This window comes from Electrophorus electricus, chromosome 26, assembly GCF_013358815.1.
Source record: "Electrophorus electricus isolate fEleEle1 chromosome 26, fEleEle1.pri, whole genome shotgun sequence".
Lineage (NCBI taxonomy): Eukaryota > Metazoa > Chordata > Actinopteri > Gymnotiformes > Gymnotidae > Electrophorus > Electrophorus electricus.
In genome coordinates, this window is record NC_049560.1 from 4,400,920 (window position 1) to 4,428,845 (window position 27,926).

At 41.3% G+C, this 27,926-nt stretch overlaps 1 protein-coding gene and 1 long non-coding RNA gene across 4 annotated transcripts in view; one reads left to right on the top strand and one right to left on the bottom strand.

The window, feature by feature from the left end:
• The window catches only part of si:ch73-63e15.2 (protein strawberry notch homolog 2), a 44,479-nt gene continuing 16,553 nt past the window's right edge, over positions 1 to 27,926 (top strand). The window contains exons 1-4 of one of the 2 annotated variants that reach the window (XM_027008151.2): positions 1 to 285; positions 11,360 to 11,538; positions 12,238 to 12,317; positions 16,115 to 16,202. In XM_027008151.2, the coding sequence (XP_026863952.2) occupies positions 11,431 to 11,538; positions 12,238 to 12,317; positions 16,115 to 16,202 (276 nt within the window). In that variant the 5' untranslated portion in view covers positions 1 to 285; positions 11,360 to 11,430. Of the gene's footprint in view, positions 286 to 11,359; positions 11,539 to 12,237; positions 12,318 to 16,114; positions 16,203 to 22,489; positions 22,965 to 27,926 lie in introns of those variants that run through there. The other variant, XM_035523348.1, reaches the window with a different exon arrangement.
• On the bottom strand, positions 12,227 to 27,276 carry LOC113576194. 2 transcript variants are annotated; one of them, XR_003410484.2, is made up of 3 exons: positions 27,046 to 27,276; positions 26,553 to 26,722; positions 12,227 to 12,307 (listed from the first exon to the last, which is right to left on the bottom strand). It is a non-coding gene; the product is annotated as an uncharacterized LOC113576194 (long non-coding RNA). The 2 variants fall into 2 exon arrangements; XR_003410483.1 differs by lacking the exon at positions 12,227 to 12,307 and adding an exon at positions 18,576 to 18,809.

Sequence of the window (27,926 nt, forward strand, 5' to 3'; positions counted from 1 at the left end):
CTCGCGGAGATCGCGCGAACGGTGCCTCCTCTCAGCGGAGGCGCGAGCTGCTCTGACAACCGCGGAAGTATCGACTTTCAGTTCAAAATGGCCTTGTCGTCGTTATTATAAACTGAGATAAAAACAAAACAAAACAAAAAGTGGGTAGCAAGCTAGCTGTCTACCCTTTGAGAAAGAAGAAAGGATTGGGTTTTTTTCCCCCCCCCCCATCGGGTCATATCCGAGAGAATTGATTAGACGTCCGGGCATTGTGACCAAGAGGTTAACCGGAGGGTCTTATCCAAGGTAACTTTCTTGCTCTCACCAACACTGACGGAATCCAGACTGGTGTCACTGGTCTGATGATTATCTGACACTGGTCTGATTATCGCTAGGTTAACGCTCCTAACTGACAAGAGACGTTGCCTTGTCAAAGATCTTTGGCAATATGATGAAAGTTCAGCGAGAGAGCTTCTCCGCGCTTAACTTATGTTATATATATTGTTATTGGACAAACTCTTTAAAACTTGTTGACTACGTTGATTATCCTTGTACCGCTTTAAAAAAGTTATGACATCGGCCTTTAGCTGGATAAATAAGTGTTTGGGATCAAACATTAGCTCGAATAAGTTAACGCTGGCTAACTCTAGCTAGCTAACTAACGTATCGCTAACTTGGTTAAACTGGTTCGCTAACGCTAGCTAATATGGCAAACAAAAGGAAACGGTCCACTCTGGGTATTAACTAAAAGCGAGTTATCAAAATATGCTTGATTTCTGACAAAGCCGCCATGAGAACTGTAATTTCACTGAACTAAGATCAGGTGACGTCCTCGCATATCATTGCTAAAGAGGAAACTAGAGATAAATAGTGATATAGCTAACCTAGTAACATCCTTAGCTAACCTAGGTTATCTAACTTGGCTGGCTGACCAGCTATGATATTAAGTTGATACAATCAGCTGACTGTAGATCCAGGTTTAATATAATGTTTAAAACAACATAAATTATATATACGGTTTAGCGTTTGAAACAGAAAGCGATACGTTTGCGCCAGTCAGAAAGAAAGGGCAGGACTTGTCTCAGCTTGTGGGTAGAGGAAAGGAAAGACTGACGGGGTGATTCAGGACTTTGGGATGTGCTGACGGAACATGGAAATCTGGATCCCTCAGGCTGCCCATGTCAGACTGTTGTTTTGGGTTTGGGCTTCTAGAAACAACTGCCCCATTCTCTCGTTTCCCTTGTGAATGTATTTATTTTTAGACACTTTTATTTCTAAAAGTTGTCATGAATCATTTCAGTAAGAACAGTCTCAAAAATCTGCAGGTTTGTTTTGATGTGGGTAAATGTAAAAGGGTTCCTGGTTTTTGTTGTTTGCAGTGGATTTCAGGCCCCTGGTCACTGGTTTGTCATTACATTCCTAAATCATTCTGTTATGGTGTTAAGAGAAGTCAAGAAGCTTTGTCTTAAAAAAGGCAGATTGACATTGAACAATTTTTGCATTTTCCAGACAGAAATTATTTTATCTTCAAATGATCTTGTCATCCAGTAATCTCCATGGACAGTGTATTTTCTAAGATACTCTTGTTTGGTTGATTGTGTAATATAATTTAAACAAAAGCCAAGTATTGCCTCCCCTGAAGTCTAAGGTTCTTGTCTCTTTTTTTGGTTTTTAGGTAGATGATATTTCAGATTTGCCTGTCATGCATTTTTCTAATGACCACTGATTATTTTCATTGCTAATTTAAGAGTAACACAGTTGGAGATGCATGATTTTGCTAAAACAGTTCTTATGTCTATTGTAACTGATTTATTTATATGCTTTATTTTGATGGTTGTACTCTTGTTGTTCTTCAGGAGCAATGGAAACATTAATTAACAATTCAAAAACAGATAAATATGTTTTTGTGGCAATGTTTTTGCATTCAGAGAGCTGTCCATGAATAGAATTAGAAACATTCCTTCAATCCCTTCCAGTATTCTAGAAAACAGTATTGAGGCTTCTGTATTTTTGTTCTGAAATCCATTGTTTTGGCTTTAACAGTGACAGTAACAGTATGTACTCATATGTATTCTGAGGATTGCTTATAACTTATCTGTAATTGCTTATAACATGTGGGCACCTTTGATTTGACAGTCTGCTCAGTAGGAGTTTGGTTTGGCATAGCCAGTTCATGGCCTGTTTCTTTAGCACTGTTTATACCTTGAAGCATTTAATTTCATCTCCGCGGATGTATTACTGTTAGGAATGGATTAATTTTGTCTTCACTTGTTAGGTAGAGGCATAACTGCAATATTGATGAATTTACAAATAATTGTGTATACATGGTCTCAATGAAAATGACCTATATGAAAAAAATCTAACCAAACACAGTCTTATTTCAATTTCCCTAAAAGAATTGCTATTATGTATTTGCACTGAGTGAAAGATACATATTTTTGGCTTCATAAACCACATAGTTTATTGAGTTTGTCAGTCAATATCTTGAAAAATGCCAGTATTTGTACTGACAGATTCTTATTCTAGCAGATTCAAAATAATCTTTTTCTTTTCTTTAAAAAAAAAAAAATTGCAAAAGATTTGGAAGCCCTGGTACAGGACTCCATGCTAACCTTTAAACATGTTTCCTACACTTGGTAACCAGCCATCAGGTTTTGATTGACAAAGCTGACAGTATGGTTGCTATTGTTAACAGGCAGCATTCGGAGTAATTAAGACACTGTAACTATTTGCTGCAGTTATATAACGAAACACTAACATTATATAGTAATTATTAAAGCAAAACTTTTCAGGATTTCTATATTTTTAATTGCTGTATCAAGTCCCATTGTTAAAAAAAATTTAAAAAAAATCATAATGACTTCACAACATTGAGATTCCACATCTGCAACATTGTTTTATAGACTAAATCATAATAGGCTAACTAGGCTGACTTTCTGTAAGCCTGATCAGATCTTTTGTTTTCCAGCCACATCAAATCAGGTCTGTTCTTTAATTTGGGTATGCAACAGATGAAGTAAAGTAGCACCCTGTACATTGTTTAAAAGTTTCCACAGTATTGCCTGATTTGTGGCCTTCAACTTCCAAATAGCCGTGTTCGAGGTGCCATGTTTGTCAGTGCTTATCCTAAATGATTCTGAATCGTGTTTCCTTGAACACGTCTAGTCCAACTTTCTAGAGGTCCTAGTCTTGTCCCGATGGTGTGCATGTGTCTGAAACCCATCCTGCAACGTCCATTAAGGGCAACAGAGAAGTAAGTTTGTGTGTGTGTGTGTGTGTGTGGATGTGTGTGTGTATATATAAAATGTATTTATTTATGTATTATTTAAATTGGGATTATTATCTTTTCTCAATTTATAAAAACGAAAAAAAGGCCACTTTTGGGAATCAGATTGCCTTGGCAACCAGTAAACTGTCAATGTTGAGTCATGCTGTGGAAGCAACACCGTTAACTGGCTTAACCGTTTGATGAAAGCTGATTTTCAGAAGATGAATAAACAGATTATAATGTTTAATTACTCCCCTCCCCTCTTAACTGTCCAAATAATTTTCCTTTTGCAGTTGATTGTTGCATGATTTCAGTCCTCTTTTTCCTCTCCTCTTGAGGGTTCACATCACTGGGTGTTACCGCTCGCCTTTGGTAGACAGACAGGGAGACGACGATGTTGTGTGGTGTCATTTGTTTTTGAAGGCACTGAAAAAAATACTGCATATGTAGCCAACAGTGTATATTCTGCTCCTCGTGTTGATCAAGTTCTCTTTAGTGTTTCCTCTCGCGCCATATTTGTGTTGCAGTACTAGACAGAGCAGGCAGGCGTGCTTGCTGCTGATGACCCCTTTCCACTCTGAGCTTCTTCCTGGCTCTGTTACGTGTACTCCATGGGCTGCAGGGCTGTCCCTGTCCGTGGCGCCCCCTCCCCACTCCACTGGCCAGTAATAAATCCCATTTAAGCCCTTACAGGCTACAGAGTGAAAAATGTCCAGTGATGGAGAAGGAGGCGGCCTTCGCCGTGTAATAGCTTTGTCTGTTTTTCTGTTCCTGGAACTCAGCTTTTATAAGGTAATGGTTCATGTGTGAAGCAGGAAATGGATACTGCTGTTGTGTGAATGCCACTGCGCCGACCCCATGGTGTGGATCCCTCTATGTGAGTTAGCTTTGCACAGGACCTGAAATCCACCGAGTTTATTATTGTTTCACGTGTACGTTATGCTGGTCTAAATTGTTATACTCGATCACTTTTTATTTATATAGTACTTTTTTAAACAATGTTTACGAAATGCTTTTTCAGCTTCTTTGGTTAGTTATTTGGAAAATGTCATTATTGCATGTGCATGAAATTTTAATTACTCATGTTGAAGAACCTAAAGTGTCATTGTATCTGCTTTGATTGCACTGGTTACCGGTCAGCATGAATTGTTCTACTAGTATTGTTTTGACAAAAAAGGACTTACTAAGGCTAAAGAAATCCTATCTATTGTAGCACACTGTAATTTGATTATGTATCACAACATACAGGTAAATGTTAATTGCAGTTGCAATTACAGTATTGCTCTAAATGATCACAGTATTTTGTTAAAACAGTAGCTACAGCTTTGGTGTGAACCTGTCCAACTTAGCTTCTTCTGGCAGATAATTAGAAGGGATTTGTACATTTGTTTTATCTTGGTTGTGTTGTTTTAGATAATCAGTTTTATTGAAATCCATTCATAGTCCTGGCTTGGAAATGTCATGATTTTTCACAGATAAGTTTCTAACAGAGATTTGGATCTGCAGAGAAAAAGAATGTAAATGTGAGTAAACTGGTCTGGATTGTGGAGCCGTCTCCCTGTCTTTGAAGAGTACGGAGTATCTCATCAGGGGGATCTACTCGGAGCTGGAAGAAAGACTTAATGTCATGGGTCATATCGATGTGGCAGAGGCCAGCTACGGTACGGCATTGCAACTAGATCTGGTTAGCACCTGTGCTAGTGGTACACCCTTGGAGGCTGTGTGGAATGAATGCTGCTCTGCTAGTGTTTCGCAGCAGGGGAAGTAAAAAAGATGATTTTTCAGGCTACATGTTCATTCATTATTGTGGCAGTAAGCGTTGCTGTGTCTGCTTATGCTACATTGTTTGGAATTCACAGAGAAATTTCTTTATGATGAGGCAATGGCAGAAATGACCTAGAAGTGATCATAGAGAGTCTGGCTTAGAATGGACATGCACTACAGTGCTGCACATGATACAAGCCTACTTAAATTAATAAGTAATTAAGAATTTCAAAACTTTTCATTACAAAACATAATCTGTTAAACATATCTGAAAATCCTGGGGTATTAGTTGTGGGTGTTCACGTGAGGAATTTGGAATTCCAAGCTATCTGGGCTGAAACCCCTCACGTTTGCAGTGGTGCATCCACAGTTTTCCCAAGGTCTGCTCGGGTGAGGCTCTTACCGTCATGTTCCATAGAACCCCTTCAAATGTCATCAATGACTGACCAATTCGTCTAGTGCATAGTATTCTAATCCAGTCCTTGTGGACCCTCAGATGGTCCTCATTTTTGCATTGAGCTCCAAACACAACTGTATTAGGACTTCAGTGTACTCAGTTGCTTGATTCAGGTGTGTTACAAGCTGGGATGGAGCAAAATGTGGACTGTCTGGGGTTCCCTAAGACTGGATTTGGAAATTTTGTCAGTGCTTAATTAAAACTATTGAGAGTTTATAAAAAATTTAAACAATAAAAAAACCGGATGTGTAGGTTCTGGAACACATTGTAATTTTTTTGTTCTTGGCGTAGGTATGGAACAGTATCTGCATGTTAAAAATGAATCTTCCTGTGGCAAACTTAACCACTACTTAACTATGGCTTTAACATTGTTTAGCCTGCTACCCTATATTATCATTATTTACAAGCCTACTTAGACCACTGCAAACCTGTGGAAAACTTGAACAGTAGCTTTTAAGGCCGAGTGATTATAATGAGGGATGGGGTGGGTGCGCACAGTTAATATATAAAACTTAAAAGTGTACTTTCTCATAGGAGAAGTCATTTGATTGTTTAACATTTTCCACTCAAATGTTTGTTATTCCGATAAACAACTAAAATGTGTCATCATGAGACACTCATAAATAACAGAAATACGTCAGATTACCTCCTGGGGTTCAGTTAGCGACCACAGAACATCCTGCTTCTGAATGTGATACTAGGGATTCCACACTTTGCGTTAAGTACTACCATTATGTAGCTGTGTACCTCGTAATTGGATCTCTCAACTCTTTTTAACTTTCTTTTAGTCGTTCCAAACTTTAGAATAAAACATTCTTTATCTAACTCCTCAACCTTCTCAGTTCTGTACACTGCTCATCAAAAGTTAGGAAAATATTTGGTTTCACTGTTAGTTTTCAGTTAAACAAGAAAAAATACCTGTAAAGGTTTTGCTCACATAAACCAGCCATTTACAAATGCTCAGTGTGTCATTTTCAAACTTATTCCTTTTCATTAAAGTGACATCCTGTTTTTGGCTAATGATTTAATGGTTTTCTTTCGCCAAAATGCTGTTAAGCACATATGGTAGCTTAATATAAGGTAGGGCAATGGTAGCTCAGTGTTTAAAGTAATTGACTTGTAATCGGAAGTTTGCTGGTTCAAGCCTCATCACTGCCAAATTGCTGCTATTGGGCCCTTGAGCAAGGCCCTTAACCCTCAATTGCTCAACTTATACTCAGTCACAATTGTAAGTTGCTTTGGATAAAAGCATCAGGTAAATGTAAATATTGTAAATCCTTTGCCCCAAACCTGGTTTAAGCACCTGCTGAAAGGTAGCCTATCAGGAATGATGAGTCCCAAGAAAGGTATACAATTAGTGGGGGTGTTGTTATATTCCTGAGGACAAGGGTTTTTTGTTTGTTTGTTTTTCAGTAGTTCCTTAAACAGCTATGTTAAGTTATTGCAAACCAGCAGAAAAACAATGCTCATTTGTTGACTAACAAAAGTGGACCTGCATACATGCCCCTCAGTGCACTGACATGCAGTTTATTGTTTGCCTGGAGTGTTCAGCTGAACCTCACAGCCTTTTCCAGGAACATCATGCTTGTTTTGGAGCCAAACGCCAAATTTAGAATGCGATTGTGCCCTTGCCATCTAATCACAGCTGGAAAGAGCACACAGTCACGCGTGCGACATACAGCATCAGACCGAGCACCAGGCTCTGTTGGGATGTGTTTGGGTTTTGGGAGCCAAGAGGCGACGTCACTCACTGAGCAGCTGCTTCAAGGTCAGGCTCGCGTTGGCTGGAGGCTGACAGTAAAGCCATGCATAGACCAGTGAGAGAGGAGGGATAACGTAAAAGGGCATAGATGAGGTGGTGTTTCTCTAAATGCAGATGTGTAATCTCTGTTCTGACGTCACTGAGCAGTAGTATCCATGCACTAGTAGTAGGGAGCCTTTACCTCAGTCATGTTTTCTGGGCTTAGCATGTCTAGCTCCAAGTACTGTAGCACACATCATCATTTAACCATCACGGTGTTCTTTCCTTCTCCTCAGTGTAATTAAAGTTGTGACTCACCATGACGTATTGTTGATTTATTTTTGATTATTTGTTTTTAATGGACAATATTCCAGCCCGGATGTCGCAGAGTCTAACTACAGAAACGAAGATGGCTGAAAAAGATCTTAAAATAAAGTGCTTTAAAACTTATATGCCGTTATTAGCTGATTTTCTCATATAATAAGACTTTTGTGTCTATAATAAAAAAAAAATTATATAGAAAATATGTTGATGATATAACTGATTAATGAATTATGCAGTTTAGAATACGAAGTTTTTGTGCTGTTTCCTTCCATTTACATGTGAGCTGTTAATCTGGCAGTGGTGGCTCAGAGGTTAAGGTACCTGAGTAGTAATCAGTTCAAGCCGATTCAAGCTCCACTGTTGAGCCCCTGAGCAAGGTTGTATTCAGTATTAATTGTAAGTGGCTTTGGATAAAAGTGTCAGCTAAATGCCATAATTGTAATCACTTGCTGTAAGCCTGCGGCAATCTGTTACGTTCCATCATAGTCTGACATCTGTGATTAGTGTCTATTTGCTTCTGCCACTGAATAAGATGGGCACCATTTAAAAAAATATCTCATTAATTTTTCAGTATTTTGAATTGTGCTACTACTGCTAGACTGTGAAGTAAGTTATTCCCTTCATGAAATTTTAATCTCTTGATTAATTTGTCATAGTATTTTACAAGATGTGTGGTTGTATTATATCATCTGTGGCCAAACAGATATACTTGCTCATGTGGTATTACAGGACTTTTAAGTCGTTGGTGGCTTGTGAAATGCAATAAATTTTAAGAGATCATGCCTAGTCCTCTGGTGGTAATATTAATATCTTTCGCAAGTTTACTGAAACTAGTGAAGCATGTGGAATAGACAGAGGAAGAGAAACCCAACCTGCATCTCATGTTTAAAATATTCCTAATAGCTTGCAGTCTTCATGAAACTGGTTGGGGGCGTTCTGTATAAGATAGATATCTCAAAAGAATATTCCAGGTGAGTAACTGCAGTGTAGTTTAATTGCACAGCTGTCGAAATAAAATATCTTTTAAAAAAGTTAATTCCATTGAGTATCCAGTTGAGAAACGCATGCAAATGTGAAATGCTGGTCCTATTCTTTGCTCGATCCCCTGGTTCGTATATTTGTCAGACTGAGTGCTCTGTGTTTTGCAAGACCTGCTTTCTCCCCTCTTAAAAGAGTTCGGTTTCACCACGGCTGGCTGTTGCTAGGCGCTCTGAGTCAGGACAGCAGAGATTACCCGAGTCACACTCCCTGGATGACTTCCATGTGCTCCAGCTGCCTACCCACACTCATTGTGAAATATCAGAATGTGAGGACGGGGATTAGCGCTGGAGTGGAAAAGAAGTAAACTGGGGGGGAACCCTACCAATCTGAATTCGAAACAAAGAATGAGCTTTTAAAAACTCGAACCAGTCCTCTTGAAACAACAGCTACATGTCATTCCTTTTTTATAAACCAGAAATGTGTAATTCACACTTGTATACTGTGTCAGTATTGGGAGTTTCTCTGTACTTCTCTGTGTGTTGGCTTTGAAGTATGAGAGTGTTGGGTAACTCAGAAATCAGAAAGGAAGCAGACAAGCATTTTAGAGGAGGCCGCCATCTGCCAGGGCTGGATATGGGGTCAGGAAATATTCCCACTCTACTACACAGCCTCGGTTCCAGGCCACCCAGAAACGGACACCTAGGGCACCAAGTACAGCCTTAAAGCAATTCGAATGATTCATGCAAGAGGGAGAGTTTTTGACCCGGAATGAACCTCACCATCCTTCGTCCTCATTCGTCTCTCCAGGCACACGCAAGTACTTCAAATAACTGGAAAACGTTGTGGTTTGAGTGTGCAGTAGAAGTCCTGGTTTTACCTTGCCTGTTGTGCTGGTGAAGTAGCACCTGTATTGATAGAACATTGTTTTTATCTGTTTTACTGCCCACAGCTGTAGGTTACAATTTCACATCATTCATGATCAGATATCCCCAAAGTGGACAGGGTGGCATCAGAGTACCTTTCCTTGTAAAGATACAAAAATGTTGTTAAGCTAGAGCTTACAGTAGATACTAACATGCAAGGTATAATGTTTAATAAGACCAATTAAATGTTAAAATTAAAAATTAAATAAGATCAAATTGGTGAACACTTGATCCTGATCATGTCACTTGACATTATTATATGACCTGACATGGTTGATCAACAAACTCACTGAATAAACACTCAGTATAGTTTAAACCTATGATTAAGGCTTTATTATCCCCCTGTGAGTCTAACTAATTCCTCTTGAGCAAAGCATTTGTTTAAAATATTAGCTTAATAAAATGCCATAATCAGAAATAATGTTTTTTTAAGGAGAAACACTTGTTTTAAAAGCTTTTGATGTTCAGACTGCTGTATTAGAATAAAAATGATTCATTTCCTCTTGCGCTTCGATATCAGTGTTTTGTTTGTGCTTTCAGCAGCTTATTTCATGCAGCTACTTCGTTCATCTTTCTCAGGAGTGGCCACAGTTCTGGGTCTGACTGTATTTGCTTCGCTGCTTTCCCAGTAATGATGATGGCTCTTTACAGGAAGAGCTCATTCTGAAGCCCATGAATATGATCATTAGTCTATTGATTGCACTGAACTGAAGTTTGGCCTGGTCACCAGGAAACATGGACACCTGGGTGCTGTGATGTGTTAACTGCTGCAGGCAGAAACACGCATGTGTTTCTGCATTTGACAAAGCTCCAGCGAGACTTGATTGGAGTTTTAAGTTTTTTTTTGTTTGTTTGTTTTTTTTTTTTTGGGTGTTCGCTGTTGTTCAGGCTTGTGTGGGGGAGACACAGAAGAAAGTTTCTGGAGTGGCTTGGTAGATTTTGGGCTTAACTCCGGAGTCACAAACTAGAATCTGGTAAAGGCAGAAAGCAGAATCAGAATGTTGGGCTCTGTTGCCGTTGGCTGCTGCTGAAGGAGAACTGGGGAAACACTCTTTTAAGCCCTCCACTACCATGTTCAGCCCTGAGCTGTACTGGGGATTTTGGAAGAGAGTAAATAAATAAATGTTTTTGTTTAAGTTAATGATTTTAAATGTATGTGAACAGTATTTATTAATTTTATTTTGTTTTTTATACTTCAGGAGTTTGTACTAAAATGAAAAGTACTCTATAAATATGGACAGTTGTTCTATAATTAAAATGTATACCTCTGTTGACTAATGATTAATTTAAAACAATTATTTTAGCTTAGTTTTAATTTAAAAGGTTACATTCAGTAAATTATTCTTATAGAAGTGAAACATTCTGACGTCAGGAATATGGAACAAATTCAGCTATCACAGAAACTACAGGGTGTTGATGTGCTTCTTCAAATTAACTATTCTTTCTTCATGTTTAATAGAAGTCCTCAGTACACAATCACACATCATGTCAAAGGAAACCTAACTTGGGCTGCACAAAGCCCTGATCTGTGTGGGTGGGTGCTTGTTGTGTGTAATTTGATGAGTGTCTGTAATTATGTGAAATTTCCTTGAAGGTGTCTCTTCCTTTGCTTCAAGCTTCCAGGCACTGCACACTGAGTGAAATATAATACAGGTCTTAATGCCCAAGGTGTCAGATGTTTAGTTGCCTCCTTCCCTGGTTCTCCAGGCTAAAGTTTTGCCACTTTCATAATGAGTGACCAGGTTTTCGCAAATCTGACATTCACTGTGTAGTAGCACTTGATCCTTTTAGCGGTGAAGGTCTAATCCCCTGCACATAAATTAAAAGAACAGAAGACTAAGCGACTCCACTTCAGCCAAGTAAAGTAAAGTACCACTTCACTGTTCTTGTTGATAGTTCTTGTGTCTTGTTTGTGTGTTCAGGACATGGCAAGCATGAGGCGCTGAGCCACCACGCGTGCCTCGCTGGTATTGGCCATCATGCTCTATGCCTGATGCCTTCCCTCTCTGCTTCGCCTTCCATGGATGGGCAGAGCTATCCGTATCCGGAGGGACCGCCACTGGAGACTGGAATGTTTGGCCTGGTCTCGTCCACTATGGAGGTAATGTTGTGCATCACCTGCTTGACCGGTCATGTCACTTCTGTCAATTTCAAAAGAACTTTTGCAGCCCTAGGGGAAGTTTACATTGCTAGTAAACTGTTACCGTGATATTGGGCTTCCTTGTTTATTTAAAGTGGAATGCAAAATTATTTTAATCAAATTAAGATGAAGGCAAAATTATTTAAATTGAGTAAATCTTTTAATGCATCTCATTACACAAATTTAGGCATTTTGACTCCGATTGCTGAAATCACAACCAGGCACAACCAGGTTTGCTGATGTGTGTGCGGGTAATGGTGTGATGATGTGATCTCACATGTACTGATAACTGCGTCTAATTTAATATGAATGTGTTCTCTTCTGAAACACAACTGAAATATGGTAACACTCCTGCTCAGGTCTCGTTGTCTTCTCTGGGAAAGAAACATGGTAAATACCAAAGTTATTTTGGAGCACAGTGGTGTTTTTACAATGCGCAGTGTTATAGCAGGTTCTGCACCAGTGGAATTAGATGTAACATTTATGCGAAACTGTTTTGCCTGCGCCTTTTCCCCCCAGTTGTTGGGGATTTGCATTTCATAGCGAGGCACTTGTGTCCAGTGAAACAGGTTCAGTTATGTGTTGTTTGACGGATCGACCCTTCAGCACAGTGATGTTTGTATTGCCCTCCATTGCATTCCAGCATGTGGTCTCTTTCAGACGCCGATGTATCCCTCCGCACCTTGGAGTTTCCCACAGCAAGCGTACAGCTTTTGTTGGTCTGGGCAACCTGTCAGCCAGTAAGTACCAGAACAATTATTGTCACCTTTGGGCTGTCATCTATATTTCCTTCACCTTACCAAACAATATTGGGAAAACTCCTCTAATTTGCCTGTAAGTCTTCTGACATAACTGATTAATTTAATTTTGTAAGAGACTGGTGAACTAACCTGACTAATATATCCCCTATTACAGCAGAGAAAAATGCTGCAAGGTTGCAGACTTTCAGAGAAGGATGAAATTAGGATGAGCATCACAGCCTTTGCAGTGCAAAAGAACTGCATGAAAATACTTGAAGAATTGTGTGACTAAAAGTGATACTGCAGTTGGAAAAAAAAAAAAACACTTTGGTTGGCCAAAATTATTGACTTCCTCAGATGATGAACACTGAAACACTCATTATTGCATTAATTTAAAAAGTGGGTGGAAATGTTTCCCAGTTCTTTGCGTATGTGAGTAGGCTTTGATGTGTTTGGTCTCAATTTTACCTCTACATCCACTGTGAAACCGTACTATTGTGAATGTGATTGGTGTTATTTTCCACCTGGACTGAAACAAAAGCTTGACTCTCAGGAGTGAATTCTGCTTCATGCTTATTTGTCTAAGCAAAAAATTTTGATTTGATCATATTCTACTGTTACCTGAAAAATGTATATATAAGACGAGAAAATAGATCATCTAGAATTTTTTACACAAGCTTCTGATCTATATAACTTAAAGAATTAATACATGATAATTCCGTCGTAATCCAAAGACGTTGCTGTTGCACATTTAAAACAGCTTGAATTTTTGCACATTGACGTGTCTTTAAAAAAAAAATCTGTACTCTGTGATTGTGGAAAATTGAATCAAGGATCTGAATTAACTTGCTCAGTCTGCCTTGTTTACACTTGCCTTTACTCAGGAGAAAGTGTTGAATATTTATGGGGTCAGAGAAGAGATCATCTTAAGCAAATTGACACAGACTGAGCATGTGAGCTGGATGTGTGTGTAAGGGTTGCTTTGTTCCTCAGGCCAGTAAAATTGCAACCTCAGTTGTAGGATGAAGGACAATTTGTGGCTCATGCTAGCATCACTCCAAATGCTACATCCTGTCTAGTCACATACTGCTGTGGAAAAAATGTGTGATGTTCCAAATCAAATCAGTTCTTTCTGCTTGTCAGAATAGGAGGTGTGCAAAGTGTAATTGAGTATACTGGGTACAGTATACCGGGACTTTTATAGAATATTCTAGTAATCCTTTTGTTTAGGGCAGGTGGAACAGGTAAAACCGGACTGGTTGTCCATGTTTTATATTCTTACAAGCCTGTATTTGCATTTTGGTTTTTTTTTGTTTTTTTTCTAGTTATTCTATGATCAGCCATTCCCTGCTTCTGTGTCGCATGCCTTGAAAAACATCCATTTTCAAAGATCTTACTGAAGTTAACACAAAATACGTACATTACAGTTGATCACCTTGTCAAAATATTTGACAGGAGTTATTAGCCTACTTTAAGCAGCGTGGTGTTTTGCCCCAAGGAACTTGAAACTTGTGGTCTTGCCTTGCAAGGGAAGTGCACATGGCCTGGGGTTATAGAGGCAGAGCATTCTGGGAAAGGCCCACTGTTCCAGAACAGCCAGCAATCGCCAGGTCTGCGGTGTGACCAGGAGCTGGGGAGATGGGGTTTTCCATCATTTAATTGTATTTGTATTTGAAATGGCGAGTCCTGAACCCTCTGCAGTGATTTTTTTTTTTTTGTAGTTTCTGTCTTGTAAGACATAGTTTGTATGTTGTGTATATTACACAGTCTATATGAATTTCTGTATGATGACATGCTGTGTCACATTGTGGAAACTTGGTTGGACATTAGAGTGTTAGAGTAACACTAATATAATATTGTAGCTGGAGTGGGTGGGGTATTTTCTATGAAAAGGCCAGACTAGGTTCCTTTATCATTAGGAAATGTAGGGTTTGTTTAGTTTGTTTGGTTTTTTTTAGTGACACCCATCTGTTTGTCCCTGACCTGTAATGTGTGGTCATGCTCACTGAACATGAACTAGCCTGTGGCCCTGTGACATCACATAGAGATGTCAGGTAACACTAATAAAATCCTCACCATTCATCTGCGGTATAAATAGCGCTTAGTTTGGCTCGTGTCATGTATGTACATTTTTTAATCTTCTCCCAGTTATAGACTTATTCCTCAACTTGTGTCAGGTGTGGGTTGCTGTAGGGGTCTCTGTGGCTGTGGTGGAAACAAAGCCCAGTGTAGTGGTTTGATGGTTTGAAATCTCCCCCCTATGCTATGGGATGGCTTCCAGTAGAAAATTCTTCATTTTTGTTTTTTTTTGCTTGCTTCTTTTTTGTTTTTGTTGTTGGTTTGGGGGCTTATTTATTTATTTATTTATTTATTTTTTGAATTTTAATGGCTCATAAGAACAACAATAGAAGCTGGATTAAGAATAAAACTTCCTGCAATGACATGTGGTGATTTCCCACTTGGGAGTGGCTGCATGAGAGAACTGAAAGTGACTGTCACATGATGCGAGCACCACTTGCGAGAGTCAGTGCACGTCACAGGCTGAAGTGTACTCGTGCCCTAGGAGAGGTGGAGCCTTCACCTGACGCTCACGCTCGGTCCTAAAGGGAGTGAGCTTGGTTCCCATGCCCTCCTTTACTCTCTTTCTTTTGAAAGCCTTATACGCGGGATTCCTACTGTTTTCTGTAGATTTGTCTCATTTCTTTGGCCATTGTGACAGTCAGTCATTTTCAGCAGTCTCAGTCAGAGTACTTTTAACACATTATGATTGAAATAAGATAATCAAGTCTGTGAACAGATGAATGTTATGCTCACGCAACGTGGTTAAAAACAGATGTTTGTGGGAAGTGTGTTTGGCAGAACTTGTGAGGCTTGTGTCTGATGTAAAGTTTCACTGGTCACTTATAAAGGAGACCCGAGACTAGTCCCTGAGCTGTAGTAGAACTGTAACACAAGCTGAAGCTTAGCACTCTATAACAGACTTTTTATAGCACAACACATGTTAGTTTTGAATTTGTACTACTCCACTGATGTCAGTAAGCCTGGGGAAAGAGTCAGGCTTTCATTTCTTCAATTGTCTGATGTGTGAGATCTGAGAAAACATGAAAATGAATCCCCAGTTTAAGGTATGCATTACACCAGTGATGTATACACCAGTGATGTATACACCGGTGAAATGGATGGTAAGGAGGCAGTTTGCACATTAGTTGTAACCATAGTAAAATAAATGAATAAGAAATGAATAGATTGATACATTCAAAGAAAATTAAGATAATGTATCTTGACAGTCCTGACATTCAGGATAGTGGTGTTGCATAAAAATGTAATAAGTGCAGCTTTTGTAATGTGTGGAATTCTTGCCTACATAACCAATGGAAAGATCTACATAAGATTAAAATTCTAAAGTTGCATAAATTAATATATCAAATCGATACATTAGTTTTTTGTCTTTATTGCTCGTCTAATGGTGCAGTCAATTAAATATAAATAAATCCTGATTAAATCTCCTTTTTGCAAACAGGCAACACATTATAGTTACAATAATGTAATGTATAGTGTAATTAATTTCACTCTAGGTCTATCTGATGTGATCACCAATTTCTAGGATGATATTGGGACACAGTATAATTGGCATTGTTTTTAATCAGAAACTAATCATGGTGTTTCTTTTTAAGATGAGGAACATTTTCCTCCTTCCCTTCTCGTCACTCCTCCTTTCCATCACCGTCTCTAATCCGACCTTTTCCGAGTTGCATTGTACATCCTTTACATGGTCCTTTGTTTCCTTCACGTCCCAGGCAGCACCATTCCAGCGGCTCTCCCGAGATGCCCATGGACATCTGGAGCCAGTCTTCTTTCTCAGACCTCGACTTCAGCGTCCCTCAGGTAGGATGCAGATTTTTAGTGGGTGTGAGGAGTGACACAGACCAGGGGAGGAGCTGAGCTCCTTTAATCCGCCACCCTTGCAAACGCCACAGAGACGGGGAGATTCACCTGTCTAGACGGTCTAATGAGCGTGCTCCTCTCCATGCAGGGACTTAATCATGTGCAACTGTGCGGAGCTGTTTGGAGGTTGTTCGTTTTCTCTCTCTCTCTCGTGCTCGCTCTCTCTGTCTTTATGTCTCCATGCCCCGCAAACCTTTTGCTGTTAGGATGTTGTTTAAATCTGTGCCTGAGTCCCTCATAAAAGCCGAATACACCTGCAGTTTGCCGGTATTTGATTTGGTTAACGACGAAACAATGTAGCTTCATGCTCTAGGCTTTCATTTTCTACTTGAGACTGTTGTGGAGGTTGTCCTGGTTTTGTTTTGCTGCATGGTCTAGATGACTGTTAGCACACTGGTCACTTGCTTCCTGTTCAACCAGAATGGATGTTCAAAGGTTAGCATCTCTTTGTCATTCTCTTGCTTCCTCCGACGTGTATGCTTCAATAGTCGTCATCCTGGGATTTTTCCAAAGCAGTCACAACTTACCACTTTAAATGCTCCCCACCACACCCTTTATATCTGTAGCTGGACTCCCCTGTGCACCAGAATGATAAACACCCTGATCCTACTGGTGTCAGTATCAAATAATGAATGTGGTACATTGGCACATCAATAATAAAAGGCATCAGATATTCGGGGCAGAGCTAGTCTGAGAGCACTTAACAAGCCCTCAAATGCAGTAATCTCAAACTCTTTTCTAAATATCTTTTTATCAAATAGACAGAAATGTATTTGTGCATGAAACATTTCTCTAGGTGGTTGTAGAAAATACTTCTTCAGTTTCCTTTAAGAATGGCTTAGTCCAGCATAGTCACTACATGCTTCAGATTTCTCAGCGGGTAGAAGAATGTTCATCATGAGGTCTCTGTTCATGAAGTGAGGTCATAGTTGTCCTGTGACTAATACTGACCACATTGACCATCAGAGGGATCACACTGCCCCACTACATAAGACAGACAGACAGACAGACACACACACACACACACACACACACACACACACACACACACACACACACACACACTCTCTCACTCACTCACTCATTCACTCACTCTATGTGGAGGCACAAGCAAATTCAACCTTATTCCCCCTTCTCAGAATCATCCGTGGTTCGCCATGTGAAAATGTGGTGTTATTCATTCGTACTCTTAACCTGTATTGACTGTGAAGTTCAGGACTGCCTAGTTCAGGACAGATTGTTGTTGTGGTGATATGTTGTTGGTGTTGTGTGCAGGATGTTCATGGGAAGAGTCGAAGTCAAAACAGAAAACCCAAGCGCTGTTGTCTTCTCACACGCCATCGTGGCTTCTGATCCACGTTATAGCAGCAACAATAGACACATTTTCCTTTTTTCATTTTGCTTCATCATCTTTTCTGACTTGGTCAAGGAGAGAACTCTTACATTGGCACATTTGAAGGAATTAAATCATTTCAGGAAATCTTATTACAGCAGTAAGTCGATGAGCGGTCCCCGCGTCGGAGCCGGCGGTGTGGCGTGCGAGCACACATGGGCCATAAAGGTGCAGCGCTCTCTGCAGCTTTCTCACGCAGCCTGGCTGGTGATCTGGAGATCTGAACGGATGGCGTAACCTCAGGCATCACTCAGCTTATATGTTTGGCTCTGTTTTATGCTGCCCTACACAGATGTGTACACTCAAACGCTGATGATGTGGATGTGTTGGGGCAAAAAAAAAAAATGAACTGAATCAGAATTCTCTTTCTCGCAGTGCAGGTAACTGCTGATTGTGCAGAGCAAAAACTGAATCTGAAGCTTGAAGGGGCATAATGGACAAGCCAAATAGTAGTCACCGCTACACGGCTCCAGGTCTCGCCTAGAAGCGCTGTATTAGTGTTTAATTTAACCAAACACCCCCTTTCTCATATTCATATAGCTACAATGTGGAGAATATAATGGAGATTTCTAAAGTTTCTGAGCAGAAAAGAGCCTACAGCCTACCTGAACTAGAGTGATGTGTATGTGAAACCGCAGTTTAACCACAGAGTAAGAGCAGAGCTCAGAGACCTTGGTGCTTGTGTTAGCTACACACACACACACGCGTGCACACACACACACACACACACACATGCATAGTGCAAGAGCGAAATTTTGTAAAGAAATCTATGCAGCAGGCCTTTGCAACGTGCCTTAGATCAGCTAGAAACCTTAAGATGTGGGCAAGTTTTGTGTTTATTCAAATACGGAATGAGATTACACTAAATGAAAAAGAGAATTTCAGAGGAACCTTACTGTCTAGACAAATCATAGGTTAAACTTCTGTGGAAAGATCTTGATCTGACCTGGCTGCATCAGGTCTCAGAAAACCCTCATTTAAAAGGTTCCTCAAACTTTTCACATGCCACGGTAAGGTGTAAGTTGATTCGGCATTAATGCGTTATCAAGGAAGTTGCCTCTCTGATACCTTGTGAACACCAGTACCCAACGTGTTTGGCCGACGCCCCCGGACATCTCGGCAACCGAAGCATCCCCAATAAAAGATAACAGATTCTGGAACAAAAATCAACCACTCATCATACACAATCGTGCATAATTACATTACTTTCAGTAAACAGAATGGAAATATGGTGCATAGCAATAACAGTAACACACCCTCCTCCTTGTTAACCCAAATGATAAAGGGAATTAATTAATAGTAACTCAGGCCTGCAGCGGTTGAATCATCCTTTCTGATGTCCTGTTATTGCCAAATTACTCATTCATGCCCCTACTTAAGACACCTCTCTGTCTCCCAGGCCAGCGGTCATAAGGTACTGATGGGCACAGGCAGTCTTTTCTAGTAGACACGGATCAGTGGACCTTTTTAGTGACTTAGCTGAGGCTCCCAATTATTGCATTGTTTTTAGCATGGATCTGTTTCTCAGTTTTATCTGCATTAAAACTATTAAAGCTAGATTTAGACTAGGACTTTGTTGATAATGTATGTATGTTAATGTATGTGTGTTATTTATATTTATATATATATATATATATATATATATATATATATATATATATATATATATATATATATATATATATATATATATATATATACACACACACACACACACACACACACACACACACACACACACACACACACACACACACACACACACTGCCTGGCCAAAAAGGTCACCTGAATTTAACTAAGGAAATAGGTAAGAGCCTCCCATTGGATAATTACTGCATGGGTGATTATGTTTCAGCTGGCAACAAGTTATATAACCCTAACTGATGTAGTGAGTGGCTTCTCATTTGTTAAACAACCATGTCGAAAAACACATCCTGTGGTCGTGGAAAAGATCTGTTTCAGAAGGGTCAAATTATTGGCATGCATCAAGTAGAGAAAACATCTAAGGAGATGCTGAAACTACTCAAATCGGGTTAAGAACTGTCCAACGCATTATTAAAGTGGAAGGACAGTGGAGAAACATCATCTTCGAGGAAGGAATGTGGTCGGAAAAAATCTTGAATAATCGTGATCGGGGATCACTTAAACGTGTGGTGAAATCAAATCGTAGAAAAACAACAGTAGAACTCAGGGATATGTTTAATAGTGAAAGTAAGAGCATTTCCACACGCACAATGTGGAGGGAACGCAAGGGATACAGCTGTGTAGCCTTAAGAAAACCACTTGTCAGTGAAGCAAAAACGGTTTCAATTTAATAAGGAGAATAAAGATTGGACTCTGGAGCAGTGGAAGAAGGTCATGTGGTCTGATGAGTCCAGATTTACCCTGTTCCAGAGTGATGGGCGCATCAGGGTAAGAAGAGAGGCGGCTGGAGTGATTTACGGTAGGCACTAGGCATGATGGGTACAAGTCTGTGGGGGCAGTGGTATGATCTGGGGTTGCTGCAGTTGGTCAGGTCTAGGTTCAGCAATGTTATGTGAGGTCAGCTGACTACCTGAATATACTGAACGACCAGGTTATTCCATCAATGGATTTGTTTTCTTCCCTGATGGCACGGGCATATTCCAAGATGACAATGCCAGGATTCATCAGGCTCAAATTGTGAAAGAGTGGTTCAGGGAGCATCAGACATCATTTTCACACATGGATTGGCCACCACAGAGTCCAGACGTGAACTCCATTGAGAATCTTTGGGATGTGCTGGAGAAGACTTTGCACAGTGATGCAAATCTCCCATCATCAATACAAGATCTTGGGGAAATTTAATGAACTCTGGACAGAAATAAATGTTGTGACATTGCAGAAGCTTGTGGTAATCAAAGCGGTCCAAGGAAATATTAGAGTGTGTGACCTTTTTTTTGGCCACATTGTTGTGTGTGTGTGTGTGTGTGTCTGTGTGTGTGTGTGTGTGTCTGTGTCTGTGTCTGTGTGTGTGTGTGTGTGTGTGTGTGTGTGTGTGTGTGTGTGTGTGTGTGTGTGTATATGTATATATATGTGTGTGTGTGTGTGTGTACAGCTTGCTAGTACTATGTTGGACCCCTTTAGAACTGCCTTAATTCAGAACTACCAAGGTGCTGGGAAAAACCAGCTGGTTTTGGTTCATATGATATCACACAGTTGCTGCAGATTTGTTGGCTGCACATCCATTATGTGTGTCTTCTGTTCCACCACATCCCAGAGGTGCTCTATTAGACTGAGATTTGGTGACAGTTCAAGGAAACAAGTTTGATTTGAACTTCATGACATGAACTTCATGAAGGAGCCATCACAAGGTGGGTTCTTTGTGGTCATAAAGGGATGGACATGGTCTGCATCAACACTCAAGGGGCTCGGTTGGTATAAAGGGTCCCAAAGTGTGGTAAGAAAATATCCCCCATAATTCTCTGGGGATTCTGACCCTGCTGTCTGAAAGTTGCAGCAGAAATCAAGGCTCATTAGACTAGGCAACATTTTTCCAATCTTCTCTTGTCCAGTTTTGGTGAGCCCATGTGAATTGTAGCCTCAGTTGCCTGTTCTTAGCTGACAGTAGTGGCACTCGGTGCCACTTCTGCTGCTGTGGCCTGTCAGTGTGAACCAGTCTTTCTTTTTCCAGACCATTCTCTGTACACCCTAGAGACTGTTGTGTGTGAAACGCCCTGTAGATCAGCACTTTCTGACATACTCTGACCACTCCGTCTTGCACCAACAGCCATGGCACGTTCAAAGGCCCTTAAATCACGTTTGTTCCCCATTCTGCTACTCAGTTGGAACTTCAAGTCGTCTTGACTGCATCTACAGGATTACGTGCATTGAGTTACTGCCATGTGATTTGGCTGATTAGATATTTGCGTTAACAAGCAGTTTAAAAGGTGTAACTAATAAAATGGCTGGTGAGTGTATAATACAGTAGATGATAATCTGATCTTTTATACATAATATTTTAGATGTCTAATTTGTCTAGTAAAGCTTAGCTCACACCCTACCCCTCTGAAATATAAAGGGCTAGAAATATTCCCTACGGATGTCGTCTACAGATGATAAACCATAAACAAAGTTAAAATATAATTGGTTGTCATTAGGTATAGATTCCTATAGTTCTCAGTCTGTGGATTTTGTGCAAGGAATCTATTCTATAGCAAGTGGAATAGTCCTGAACGTCCTGACTTGAGGCTTGAAAAATCTTGTTTTTGTTTGTGGTGGCTTTATTAGCTGCAGGTCTGCAGCTATTTTGTTACGTTTTAGCCTGCATTTTTAAACCGCGCAACATGCAGCATGAATTTCCGCTCCTGAAATAATAAATAATAATCTTAACGCACCGTGTTTGCTCAGAGAACGTCTGATCTGTTCTCTGTAGTCCTCCCTGCAACTATTAATTTCTCTCTCCTAGTCGCTTAAGCTGCGTAAAACTAATTGTCTCAATTGTTTCCCATTCATAAGTGATGAATGAAAACATCATTCCCTTAGTGTGGGAGACTGAAATAACGTGCTCAATAGGGAACCACTAGCCTAAGGAGAATCATCATTAAATCATGATCTGTGAGCATTAAACAGGCTGTGTAGCTGCTCTGCACAGTGCTCTGAAGAACCTGCACGCTGCGCTGTTTACACTACAAATGCGGTTGAGTTACACCATGTACAGTAAAGAGGGCCTGACTGCCAGGAACTCTAGTCACTTACCAACAAAAGCATCATTTCCTGAAAGCTCCTCCCCTCCTCCCCCTCTCTCCTCCCCTGCCCTCCCTCTCCACCACCCTCAGCATTGAGGAACTAAACCACAATCAATATGACTGAACATTCTAGGCAAATACCTGTCAGTCCTCCTTTAGCAAGAGAGTAGAAAGTTCAGTAGGACTTGAGGCAGTAGGAAGGACCCAGAGGTCTCCCACACGAGCCAGGTTCCTACCTGTTGTGCGAGCGTGTGAGTGCGTGCGCCCGCCAGTGAGGGAGAGCGAGGGAGAGCGAGGGAGAGAGGTTTTTGGACTGAAGCATTGCTGTGTTGGCCAGTGTGTGTGTCTCTCTCTCTCTCTCTCTCTCTCTCTCTCTCTCTCGCTCTCTGTCTCTCTCTCCCTCTCGTTCTCTCATCCATTTGCTGCCGTGCTCCTTGGGAATGCCACAGCTGTGAGGGCGCTGGGCGTTCTCTCCTGCACACGGATGGATGTGCTGTTTTCTCGGGGTGAACAGAATTGAGTTCCCGGAGAGACACAGGACCCATGTCGCTCATGCAGTTTTGGACTAAGTTTTATGCATACCTGGGACGTCCACCTCCCAAGGTACATCTGTTTACTTGCTGCTGTTACTTTCTGCCACTTGGCTGGGTTTTGTTCTTAGTTTAGTCTTAAGTCAGTATTGGGCTATTTTAACAGTTGTGGGGTTTTTTGTTTGGTTTTTTTTGGTTTTTTTAAAGATAATTGCCCGTGTGATAATCATGGTGGCATTTTGGGAAGTGTAAGTCATATTCCTATGTTATTCTCGGCAGTCACTGGCAAGGTGCCGATTGCTCTGGTCTCTCCAGATATCTTCTGTTATTTCCTTGACGTGACAAAATATGCTTTCTTGTCGTTGTAGTGTTGAGTTTACCATGCCTTTGTTACGCTCTTACCTTTCTTGATAAATAAGCTTTTCATTTTAAATAAATATAAGAAATACGGCTGAGCTGCGTGATTTTCAAAGGTGAATTCTGCTATAATGGCATGAATTTTTGCAGCTCATGTCTGTTATTGATTTCAAGTCCATGCCTGTTGGTAATGAACATGTCAAATCTAAATCCATGCTGGATTCCAGTAAGGGGCAGACGGGGTCACTTCCTGCGCTCTCCTTTGTCAGTGGGCACGGCCTCATAATGTCAGTATTTTAACTTCATGTCTTTTTGAATTGGAAGCATAAGCTGTTGTACTGTTTAGACTGCTAATTGTGTGGTTAAATACCATTAATAACTGTGATTATGGCCTATGTTCCTGTGAACCGCAGGAAGCAGGTTGGGCCATGATCAAGTCTTAGTAGCTGCAGTTTTGGCATGGTCATGTAACGAACAGCCTCTTCTGGTGGAAAAGAGATTGAAAATGTAACTGCAATGTCGTATGCTGTGTGATCCCCATCTTTTATTATTCTCTGTGCCTTTTCTTCTTTTGTTGGGGGAGGGGGGGGTCGGGAGCAGAGGGGTGAGCACCAGGCAAAGCGGCTGAGTAAATATAAGGGAATCTCCAGAAACAGAGGAATTGTGGCCTGTCCGTGAGTGCTATGCAAACTGGGCTATTTTGGGCACTAAGCTAAGGCAAGGCACGTGCCTTACTGGAAGACAGTGATGTAAGGTGCTATGAGGAGCACATTTATTCGGATACCTGTGCCGCGTGAAACGCACGCAGACTGTTGTTTTGTTGTTGTTGTTGTTGTTGTTTTCTTTCCTTTTGGTTTCTCTCTCCTTCTCTCCTTTTTTTTCTTTCTTTCTTTCTTTCCTCATATTCATTGCCCCGGTCATTCACTCTGATATTTAGTGATGTTTTGTGGGGTTTTTTTGTTTTGTTTTATGTCGCCGTTCGAGCAAACCTGTTGCGATAAGTTGCTCTGCATCAGGAAGCTCTGGCGTGACAGAGCGATGACGGCCACACCGGTGCTGTTTTCCCGTCACTCTCTGCAAGTGTCAGGCAGTGTGGTGTAACCTGACACGTCGCTGTAATATTAAAGCAGTGCTTCACAGGAGGTGGTATTGATGGCTGCCTCAGGCCCCCCCCGGCTGTACACGCACGAGCAGCGTGCATGTACACACCTCATGGACTTTAACTCATCTTCCTGCTAGTGCTGCCTGCATCATTGCTCCTCATGCATGTCATTCTCCTTTCCTGTTTTTTGTGTTGTTTTTTTTGTTTCTTTCATTGCGGTCGCTCAGGGCAGGCTTACTGTAAGAAAAGCCCTCCCGGTGCCACCTGGCACGGCCTGCCACCTTTGACCTTTTAATGCCTCAGCCAGCTCAGTGTTTGCGCCGAGGGCCTCTGGGACGCTCTTCCCTTGCCCTCTTGAGGTCGCAGCCAAGCCCAAGACAAACAGAGCCACCTCAGCAGACATCGAACACGCTGGCGTTGCCTAGGACCACAGCCAAGACTTGAAAAGACCTAAAGGGTTTTGTTTTTTCAGCCCAAAAAGCAGTGCAGGAATGCTGGGATGCAGTCACCAGGTAGCTGTGCTTATCACCGTCTGTCTGATGGGCCGGATTTTCATGCTGGGTTCAGTTTGACAAGCCTGAAGATTATGTAGCTTTTAAAAGCTGCTTGACAAGACGGGTTGTGGGGGGGGGGAATCAAGAAGCAAAGGTTAAATAGCTGTTAAAACTCACAAATTGTTATACTTCCTAAAGTTTTAAGTGAAACAAACAAAAAAAGATTAAAGCACCCACGGGTGTTATCGTGAGCCATAAAACGTAAGGTTTCTGTGGAGCGTTGTCGCCCATGCAGAGCCAGTTCAATTCCTTGGAAGTGATCATTGTCATGGTGAAGTTAAGACATGCACTGAACTTTGGCAGCCTTGATGTCCCGATGTGTATGCACATGTTTGTAAATGCACAGCTGTGTTTATGCAAACACACTGAAGAACCTTTCCTACATCAGCAGTTTGTGGTCTGCCCAATAGTTTAGTTTTTCTGTTTATCATAGAATATACATGCATTTCAGATCATAGGATAGCTGTACAATTACATGTGCATTTATTTGGTTTTTAATTTATTTATCTTTAATACACACATGGTGTGTGTGTGTGTGTGTGTGTGTGTGTGTGTGTGTGTGTGTGTGTGTGTGTGTGTGTGTGTGTGTATGTTTATAGATATATAGATATAGATAGATAGATAGATAGATAGATAGATAGATAGATAGATAGATGTGTGTGTGTGTGTGTGTGTGAGAGAGAGAGAGAGAGAGAGAGATTCAAAATTGTAATAAATTATACAGTTTCCAGAGAAACAGAACACACACACACACACACACACACACACACACACATACACACACACACACAGTCAAAACATAACTGCATGTTTGATGGGTGTATGTGTTGGCCAATTATATGTTGGAATATTTTCTGTTCACAACTGAAATAAAGCTTAGATGTGTGGAGGTGGCAGTTCCCACTTTTCTGGAATTCTGGGGGATTCCCTTGTGCTAGCTAAGCGTCTGAGGCACTGCACAGTGCCATGCCTGACATTCAACAGCACAATCAAGTCATGTAAAATCAGTAGCTAAAGAGTTAACCTGCTGTGTTTTGTTTTAAGTGTCATGCTAGCCCTCATTTCCTTATCACAAGACATAGCGCTGCCATTGTTATCATAGCTGTGCATAATCCGTCCAAATGAGCCCTTCCTCTTGACCTGAAGGACTTTGTTTTGTGTTTAGCCTGACTGAGAGCACTTTTTATCACTTGAAAAGCTAAGCATAACTCTGGAAAGGCAATGTTTAGGATGTCACCTGACAGGTTCTCTTAACACCTTGTAGCATCTTCTGGGTTGTTACTCATCTAGAGCCCATCACTGGTTGTCTGAGCAAAACATTTGTGATTGCAGTGTCTTTATCCATTGCTGTAACACAGCCACAGAGGTAAGGATTACTCCACAACAGCAGCTGGCCATGAAAATGGGTCAGTACAGCATGGTACTGTTTCAGTGCTGGTCAGTGAGCAAAACTCAGCCGGCGATTATATCATGTCCCCAATGGATTGTGTAAAGGAGGTCTATATATGGCCACAGATGTGGTTTCTCAGCCCAATGCTGGGAAGTGTAGAGTGCTTATCTAAGCAGTAAGCGGCCAGACGATGTGAAGTGGAAGAGGAACGTATGCGAGCATAGAGGACTCGTTAAACCTCCGACCAAACGAACATACCTGTCACAGCTCACAGCTTCATGAGGCCTGTCTGCTGGAGGTGCTCCCTGAGCTGAACCTGTCTGAACCAGGCTGCTTCTGCAGCTGGTCCAGGGTCAGCCTGCAGGGTGCTCTTCAGATGCTCGGAGATTCTTGCCATGGAGCGTTTGTCCCATGAACTCCATACAGCACTTGCAGGGGTGGGAAAAAGGACATCGTCATTTGATGTATTTTGTATTATTTTGTCGCTGAATGAATTAGATTGTTGTACAGCTGCAACGCCACAATGATTGATGTTGGTTTGTTTTTATTTGTTTGTTTGTATTGCACACATGCTTGCACGCAAACACTCTCGTGCGAGCACACACGCCCACACGCACGCACATCCCTTGAAAGCGTCCGTTGAAAACTGTCCACCCATGCAACAGGAGCACCCACGTTGCACGAGTCTGAGTCAGAGTTGCCTCAAGCGAGGCTGCCAGGACAGAGCGTGCGCTGTGAGTTTGTTACTCACCTCGCTGAAGGAGAGCTGTCTCAGCTGCGCAGACTCCTTCTGGGAATGTTCAGCTCCGCTCTGTCCTCAGCTTTCCCACAGTCGTTAGGACCAGACTAGGAGGCGCTGGTTTCGCTCCAGGGTTAACGTTCACTCCTCCCCGGAGCCGCAGAGATCGGTGGTCTAGCCGCGAACCGCCAGGCGGCTTCCAGGGACGTTGTCTTGTCCGAGCCCCCTCCAGGGCTCAGTTCAGCGTTGCTATTCCACTGAACGGGTATGAGATCACAGAGAATATGTGCACACACTCACAGTCTCTTAGTCTAAAATTAGCTGTACGTTTTGTCCAATAACCCTCCCCCTCAGCTAAACATTGTATGATGTATTACTTTGATGTTTATTATTATGTGGGCTTATTGTTCCTTGCCTGTCCGTGTGTGTGGAGGACCTCCACTCTGCATTGCAAGTCCGTTGTCAGTTTGCCAGTATAGAGATTATACTCCCCTTTTGTTCTCTTGTGTCTGTGGATTCCTGTACTCTGACAACAGTCTAAAGCTAGAGATGTGCCTGATTTTAACTCTTTCTATTTAAGTACTATGACCTTGCCTGAACATTTCACATTCCTTTTTAGAGTGTGTTTGGGACGCATCTAATGCCTTTGTAAACTTGTCAAGAAGTCAGTGAATAGGGAACAGTGGTACTGGGGAACACCTCTTTGCAGCTACTAGCTGCTAGTAGGCTGAGAAAGCATTGTTAAATGGTGACATTGTTTGTTAATGTCTGTCACTTTGTCCGTAACGTGAAGAGTCTGCTGCATCACAGCTGTTCTTACCGTGCAGGACACAGATGAGTCAGAGCAGAATGGTTGGATGGCTATGTCATAAGTGAATGCCCATTTGCCTGTG